The 9,013-nt window shown below is 39.0% G+C and overlaps 1 protein-coding gene across 1 annotated transcript in view; it reads left to right on the plus strand.

Annotated features, from left to right (window-relative positions):
• Positions 1–6,640, plus strand: part of LOC139984035 (survival of motor neuron-related-splicing factor 30-like) — a 7,277-nt gene extending 637 nt beyond the window's left edge. Inside the window, exons 2-7 of the mRNA XM_071997679.1 lie at positions 244–309; positions 947–1,080; positions 2,069–2,156; positions 2,592–2,668; positions 3,615–3,741; positions 4,598–6,640. Of these exons, the coding sequence (XP_071853780.1) occupies positions 244–309; positions 947–1,080; positions 2,069–2,156; positions 2,592–2,668; positions 3,615–3,741; positions 4,598–4,747 (642 nt within the window). The 3' untranslated portion in view covers positions 4,748–6,640. The remainder of the gene's footprint in view (positions 1–243; positions 310–946; positions 1,081–2,068; positions 2,157–2,591; positions 2,669–3,614; positions 3,742–4,597) is intronic.
• Positions 6,641–9,013: the final 2,373 nt, after the last annotated feature.

The following is a 9,013-nucleotide window of genomic DNA, read 5'->3' on the forward strand; positions in this document are numbered from 1 at the left end:
ATGCACAGTGGCATGTTACATTCATTTCATATTTACTGCAGGCTTTACAAATCATCCCAAATGGCCAAATTGACTTACAAGTTACATAATTAAACACTTTTTACGACTTGAGTGACACAGCACCTTACAATGACAGGTTCACTGCATGCTTATATGATTATATCCCATCATGAATTTATAATTTCCAAAAGTTGGTAATATTCATTATCTACATTTTCTTCTTGCCCTTTTTTTCCCGGCCAGGTTGAAGCTGCTCTAACAAATGATCCAGAAAATGAAGAATTATTAAAGCTCCAAGGAGATTTACAGGTAAAAATATATCTTTTGGTGTTTTATTTTAAACATTTCAAATGCAAAATATGTAAGTTACATTGCGTTAATATTCAATAATATTGATATCTTTACTATTTAAACCAAAATATTATGACTGTGACAACAAGCAGAAGAATGGTAAATGTCTCTTTCATCTTCTTCTTGATATCAACATGCATGGAACATGTTAGTTACATCTGAAATGTCATGACGACATAAAGCAAAATTATGAATTTGGATCCTTGTAAATATATTGGATTGTCAACACACTACCTTCACTCCATTTCAGTAGCTAAAATGAATAGAAAAAGAAAAGTTTGCACGACTTTCTAGTTTTTAATGAAACCTATTACTATTTGAAGGCATTTTCAGTGTGACATTCACCTCAGCTTTTTGCAGGTCTTTGACGTATTATGATGTTATTATTGTCCCCCCCCCCCCCCCCCCGTGGAGTCTTTTTGCCTTGTTCACATTTCATATAATCCATGTCTCTATTTCTTAGTTTCATATACTTGTGCCATAAGTATGGCAACTACTGTATTGGAAGCAAATGAAGACAAGAACCTGTATTTACCATAAATGAATGAATAATTTCATTAATTTATTTTCATTAATTAATCAATTGTATCGACAGGAAGTTATCGATTTAACCCAAGACCTCGTCAAAGCAGCCCCTGGGTCTGCCCTGACCGAGGAGGAAATCGTCGAGTTGAAAGAAAAGTGGAAAGTAGGCGACAAATGTCAGGCAATTTGGAGCAAAGATGGAGGGTAAGTGAGATGAGACTTCAAGTTTAAGGGAAATCACATTTTCAGAAAATATAACAAAGTGACAAGCTGGAGGAACAGAACTGTTGCTTTGTAGTTTGATACTTGTTTTGCTAGAGGTTAAAGTAAAGATTGAACTGTTAGGCTTAACTTTAAAAATCTCTCTCTTATAGCTTTGAGGCTGTTAGTACTGGTTTGGCGTGTAATGGTTTTTTGGTGGGCTTTTGTGTTTAGAAGAAATTGATATTCAAAAGAGTTTTCTCTGCTCTTTGACAGCCATGCGACATATATTATAAAGACCTACATTGCACACTGACATTTTTCTTTGAATTAACCCTCAACTGTTAGATTGGGTCTACTGGCTGAAGAATGCAAATGCCGATTTTGTCTAATGGCAGATGGTCAAATCCACTGGCTTTTTAGCCAGTAATTAAACTGAATTTCAATTCCTGGTCACTTTCTTAAAGTACATCAGGAGGTCATGTGGGATGTATCTGAGCTCTTTAAAATTATATAAACAGTAGGGTTAAAGGACATTTTCAGACAGAAAACTTTCTGTAAATGTGTGCGATTTTTGTTTTCTGTTTATTTATTCATCTGTACCCATTGGGTCTTTGCACACTCAGTACTTTGATGGAGTCTGATAAAGAATTATGGCACATTTATTCTACTTAGCCCTCTTCACTCCCGCCTCTTATACTTAACCCCTCTCTTCTTCCTCCCTGCCTCCTGACTCACCCCATTTCTTCATCATCCAGCTTTCCTCATTCCCTCCTCTCCTCAACCCTCTGTTCTTTTTCACCTCCTCCTTTCCTCCTCCCCATCAACTCCCATCCTCACCACCTCCCTTCCTCCCCTCCTCCCCACCACATCCTTACCACTACACCATTTCTCACCACTTGTGAGTCTTGTCCCTTAAAGAAATGAGTGTACAGTACTGCACGGTCAAGACTAATAGTGATTCTTTTTTTTCTTCCTATTTCCCTCTCAGCCATTACAATGCAGTGATCGATGAGATTATGGATGATGGTAAAGTCACAGTCACATTTGAATATTATGACCAGACAGAAGTAAATCAGGTACATTCCTCTTCTTATATTCTTCTTCTTTCAAATGTCCCTTACACCCAAACTGGCTTTTAGCAGTGACTGAATGTATTGTTAAGTCATTCTTTATGATCTAGTGGTCACTGTTTTTTCCCTGTCACACTGTGACACATCACATTGTGGATCAGTAAGACGCTTCCTTCGTGAGTTATTCTACAGCAGTCGGCTTTTATTATATAGAAACTACTGTATGCAAAGGGGAAGAAATATTTTGTCACTTGCATCGTAGATAACCGTCATGGATTTTTCTAAATTTTCCAGAATTATACAACAGTAAAGTTATAGTTGATTCTCTATGTGTTTAGAAGGACACCAAGTCAACCTCTAAGTCATGATCCTGTTGCACCACCTGCGTTTCCACAAAATATGATTGAGAGTGCTTCGTCTGATTTTGTCTTCCTATCGTAGATCAGTAAATTAAAACCGTACGTGGATAGAAAGGAATCTGCATCATCAGAAGCCGGAGGAAAAAGGGGCCTGTCAAAGTAAGTAACATTATAAATAAAAGTAGGGGAGGGAGAGGGGAGGTGGAGTAGGGAGGGGGGAGAGGCGAGTTGTAAAAGTTATCTTTATGCAAATAGTTGAGTTTTTTGGTCAGTTTGACCAAACTCTGCAATATTTGCACATAATCTGACTATTAGCAGATCATGTGGCTGCTCCAAATAATGTGCAAATATAGCTAATTTCATCGATTGCTCAGCAAGATTTTAAATTGAATTTATCGTTATGTACTTTAGGTGTTTCATCTTTCAATCTTGAAAACTGTGGCCTAATTTCAGCAATCCTTGTAAAAGATTGGTTGACTGAAATTATGGTAAGATATTATGTAGAGGCCTTTTCTTCTCATCAGATTACCAGTGTTAAAAAAAAAGAGAGAATTTAGGGCAAAATGCAACTTTAGAACATGGAGAGGAATTTCACTCTAGATTCGACTTTTGGAAGCAGCGAAATATCTACTCGCTAGTTTTGGCAGCAGTCCCATTTGTTCAAAGTAACAGAGGTCCATGATTTGTTGTCGTAGTTTTAAGTTGGTAGTGTAGTCCGGTATCATTCATAACCATGCCCAAAAGTCGGACCACGAAATGACGTACAAAAGGCCAACAGTATCTTGATTGATTCCAAATGGAACTCTATCATGAATTCAGTTTCACATATTATCATCTTACATTTGACAAGGTATGTCGCCAAAATGTGCTACAAAAGTAAACGATTGTCAAATGTAACACTCCTAAATGTCTGGAAATAATCTGGAGTTCGGTCATTTTTTTTTTTTTTTTTTTTTTGAAGCACTCTTAAATTTGGAGTTGATATACTGACCTATTTCTTTTTATTTTATTTTTTAAATTTTTTTTATTTTATTTTATTTTATTCTATTTTATTCTATTCTTTTCTATTCGATTTCTATTCGATTTTCTATTTTATCGTATAAAGGAAACAACAGCTAGAAAAAGAAAGAGAGTACAAGAAGAGGAGACAACAGAAGAAAGCGGACAGACAAAAAAACTTGGAGGAACTCCACGAAAAGGATAAAAAGAAATGGCAGAATTTCAATACAAAGGTGGGTTAAATAAAGTTCATTTTAATGTCGGGTTTTGGAGCATTTTTTAAAGGTAGGGTTGATTTTGTGCCAAGATGGGTTATGATCATTCCATGGTTTGGTGGGTTTGGTCAATTTTCAAGGTGACTGTTGATAATTTCAAGTGGGATTAAGGTCATTCAAGGTAGGGGGGGCAGGGGGGGTGGAACCATTCCATTTCAGATTTGGTTGAGTCATTTGCAAATGGGTTAAGTTCATTCCAAGGTGGGGGGCTTGAATCATTTTGTGGTGTGGTTTGCAGTCACTTCAATGTGGACTTCAATAAAATCACTGCAGGGTGGCTTAAAATATGTCACTGATTTACACCCTTTGGTATAATGGTCATTTAGCGAATTGCTTCAGAGTTGGTGAAAGGTAGCAACTTTAATGGAAGTATATTGTCAGTCACAAGGTATGGAGGGAAATAGTACTCTAAACCTATTGTTATTAGTCAGTTCTTTGTTTAATAAGACAACTTTTTGGAAATTCAAGTTCTTCATGTCCATTTGTTTGTATCAGCGTTGTGCACTTTGTCGTTAACTTCTGGCAGAGGAATTTTAACCAACCTATGCAGCTTTAGTTTAAAAATTAAAAACTGCACATTGAGCAAGCTCAGCCACCTTCCTAACTATTAATATTCACAAATTAAGAAATTCAGATATTTCTTTGGTGACTTCATAAAGTGAAATTTGACAAGCCACTCAAACAGACTGCCTTGTAAATAAGGTAATTTAATTTAGCATGGATGTAAGAAAATTAATATGTACCAATACTCTACTCAAGTGCAGCACGCTCTTATAAACAAGTTTGGATTCATGCAATTTCGTCTCCCCCTCAGAATGTGAAGAACAAGAAAGGTTTCGTCCGGAAGAGTATCTTCTCCTCGCCGGAGACCGTGGACGGTAAGGTCGGTGTGGGCACCTGCGGAACCAGTGGACAACCCATGACCAAATTCAAGATGCCCAAGCACGTCGTCAACAGGAAATAGCCAAAGAGACATCTCGGGTGGAATTCATTGGGATGGGGGGTGAGATCATTCAAAGTCCTCTCTCCTCTGAATGTCGGTGTTTTTTGCCGCTGGGGTACCTACTTGAAACAGTGGGGAGCGACCAGAAGATGGAGGTGACCACCATAGTCCGTCGGTCATTTTCACAGGAAGTTTTAACTAGTGAAAATATAATTCCGACCGATTCTCGCAGCGCTCAAGAGTGGACCGATGCGACGACTCTCTTCACTTACCTATCTCCACAAAACCGATGCACTCTTTCCACTACTAGGCTGTTCCGAGTTAACCATTACAAGTCTTTGTAATTCCTTTGGTGGCATAATTTATTACACGTCTCAGTGACTGCGCTGGGGCTTTCAAACAAACGGTTCATCCGGCACATTGGATGTAAATGGCCGCACCTCTCTCTACAAAGAGGAAAATAGACCTGGTGGTGCTTTCAGTGCCTGTTCCCAAGCAGGTATGCCTTGTGGCCGGTCTGCCCCGGCCATGCACGAACAAACACAAAAACTTGTTTTGGTGTTACACGTACGATGTTACAACGTTTATCCTAAAGCTTCACTCGTGCGTTAGGACGTACCCATAATGATTCTGAATAATCCTTGTACTATTTTCACATATTTTGATATTCCTCCATCAAACTGATTGATATGCACGGTTAAAAATAATTTTCTTTGTTCCGATTTAAGTGAGCTATCGACCTGTTACGTCAACGCAGAAATACGTCGTGTGCCACTAAGATTTTGTGAAAATGTTGTTTCGTAAACCTTTGAATAGTATGCTTACTGCATTCCTGTTGTGTTTATGTTGAATTTGAAAGTAACAGGTGATGTTTTCAGTTACCTTGAGTTTTACTTTAACAATGCAGTATGGTATAAAAGACATCGTGCCACGAGATAAGGGGATAAGTGAAGTGGTCAAATTTTGGGAAGCAAATTTTTTTTTATATTTGATTTTTTAGGCTCTGAAATTGTGTCTCTTATAAAATGCTATGGTACCTGTATGAGAAACTGCTATTCATCTTTGCACTTGTCTGGTACAGCAATGCGACCACTTCTTACACCTATTTGAGTGACACTGGATAAAATAATCCAGGCTGCCAGGTACTATCACTGGATGGTGTCACACACCAGATCGTAACCATCAGATTGTACCATTAGGTGGCACCATCGGACGGTACAGCCAAATGATGGCAAATTCAATGCAACATGCCGCTGTGATCTATTCTTTGTGACTAACAAGGGACAATTTAAGTATGTTGCCTAATCATTATTGATAATAACAATATTCTCCCCCCCCCCCTCTATTCTTCTATGTATGCAAATTAAGGTACATGAGCTGAGCAAGTGTTGGTAATTTTCCTGTGAAGAAAAAAAATTGAGTTTTCCAAGTGATAGGAATGTTTTGATATCATCGGGGTGTAAAGTAGTTTTATATCTCAATATTGGTTTAGCATATTTTTCCCAATCAATACCTCGGAAGCAAAAAGTTCCATATCAATGGGACACCTACATCATCATAACACTACGGCAATTTGACTGAAAGAGTCGTCGGCAACAGGTGATTTGTTGAGGGCAGTACATCAAACTTTGAGGGCACAGAAGATGGCAGGTTCGAACACTCTCATATACATATGATAGTTTGTTATCCGACAAGACATCATTTGGTCTGAGGGCTACGAATGAACTGTAAAGTCAGCGCTGAATGCTAAATGGCTTATCCGTGTACTACATAATGGTGTCCTCACAAGCAGTACACAATTTGGTTTTCTTAAGAGGACTTTAGTAAGGATCATTTGTTTTTATATTTTTTGTTTACATTTTTGTTTATTTCTGGAGAGTCTGTAAATAGAAACATTGGAAAGTTAAAAATAAATGCTCTCGTCTGCTTCCTCTTTATAACCAACAACAGAGATACGAGGTCTATTTTCTGATGTCCCTTCCTCAACATACTAAGTTTAAAGTTCAATTCAATCTTACTTCTTGAGATATAGTATTTACATGGTTTTCAGCTTTTGACCTCTGGTGACCTCACATGACACTTGAACTCCATGAAAAACAATAGGGATCATCTACTCACCAAGGGCTACCCACACACCAAGTTTGAAGGCCATCCAATATTAACTTCTTGAGTTATCGTGTTTACGAGCCAAAGCGTCACATATATACACACACACACACACGCCATCATGAATGCATAGGTTACGATTATCATTGAAACCAGAAATGGTGGTGGGGAAAAGGAAAAATGGGGTGGGGGAAGGGGAGGAATAAGAGGGAGGGGGAGGGAGGAAAAAATAGGGGAAGATTGCCAAATTAAAAGGAAACGAGGGAAAAACATTCAATCAGTAATTATTGACTAATTAATATTCATTCGGGTGATATAACACAGGTGGTCTTCTTAGATTGGTTGCAATCGAATAACACCCCAGTTGGCATGGCGACATCATGGAGCGACAATTAAACTCAAAGATGCTGCTATACATCTCAATGACCGCGTATGAAGTTTATCCACCACATTCTTGTTCAATTACAGTGTTTACAAGCCAAGATGTCACAGACACAAACACCATAACCAAGATTCTTTTTGCCTTCGACAATGAACCAAAAGGACAAATCAATATTTCGGTGAGAAAACCTCATCTCAATATCTAGGTCATTCTAGGTATGGTTGTTTCAATCTGAATTTATCTTTGCCACGAGAACCCATCGATACTTTATAAAATGGATTACAGTAGGTGATCTGCATGGGCGGCGGTCCGTACTTCCGAGGGGGTGGGGGGGGGATATGATCTTGTTGACTATCAGAGCCGTATATAGAGATACTCTATATACGGCTCTGGTTGACTATCTAAGCGTAGCGCCACCATGAGTTGGCGCGAAGCGTAAAAGAAAATTTTGGGATTTACAAACCCTCTAGATGGCCGGAAACGGCACTTCCCGAGGTTTCCAAGCGGCATATACCCAACTTTAAAATAGGGATATCATGTCCGAAATATCTCATAATCAGGATCCAAAATACTTTTTTTTTTAATTTCGGGTGTTATTTTGGGAAAATTGCCCCTGTCAATCTTGTTTCAGGCGCTACGTTAGAGCTCTTTTATATTATTCGATGAAGAAAATGGCCTCATGCAGGTTATTATAGGCCTATACACATGCAATACACAATTACACATAGTTACATTCCTAGGTACCGATTGCTAGGGCATCCAGGTGAAACGTGTGTTAAGCATTACCCTGGTAACATGAGATTCTCAGCTGTTCGAGGGAACATGTACGTGTTTAGGCCTACTATAATGGCCTATATGAATACTATGAGGGTGCATATATGTACTATATCAATACCGTGGGCGCAATAATACATTTTGTTGTTATAGGGCCAATGAAGCCTACAGTCAACTATTCTTGCTTTATAAAGACGGTTTATTTGAAAAGATCGCACTGCGTTTATGGTAGGCGAGAAATGAAACTAAAAAAGAGCCGTACATTAACGATGATGCATAAATGTAGGCATGAAAATATTCTTATCCCTGGCATTTATTTTGGAATTGGGTGTTGTGTGTGGGCGTGCAGGGGGGCCAAAAAAAAAACCTGATTTATGATTTATGAAAAAAATAGAAATCATATAGACAAACAGTGGCGTAGGAAGGTACTTTTGAGTGGGGGGCTGAAGACTGATGGCCGGCCTGGGGGAGGGGTCTAAGGGGAGGGGTTCCCCCTCCCCTTTGGAATTTTTTGCATTTCCAGGTAGCCCCAGATGCAATTTGGTGCAATATAGCACACTTCAACACCCACTCCATTTTGTAAACTTAATTTTGTATTTTCACCAGGCCTTAGATGCAATTTGGTGCTCCAAATGAGATTTTTTTTCTCATTTGGAAATGAAAAAGGGGTTTTCTGACTTGCGAAGCGGGGGGGCGGAATGATACTTCCGCCCCTCCACATTTTTCACTGGGGGGCTGGCGCCCCCCCAGCCCCCCCGGTTCCTACGCCCTTGTAGACAGAAAGCCTTTCCCGGTCAGATAATTACACGAAACTGGTGTAAAACAAAGACAAGGGTGTCTTCTACTCCACGTCTAATTTTAATGTCGATGGGTGTTTCAGAGAGGACAAGAGAGTGGGCTGAAAAGAGGGGGTTTTCCAAATAACTTATAAAGAACACGTATTTCTATCGGGTCCTTTGGGACCACGTATCTCCCGAACGGAAGCAGATATGGACCTGGGAATTGCAGATTTGGGCTCCTGAGCA

The sequence above is a fragment of the Apostichopus japonicus genome, chromosome 17 (genome assembly GCF_037975245.1).
Source record: "Apostichopus japonicus isolate 1M-3 chromosome 17, ASM3797524v1, whole genome shotgun sequence".
NCBI lineage: Eukaryota > Metazoa > Echinodermata > Holothuroidea > Aspidochirotida > Stichopodidae > Apostichopus > Apostichopus japonicus.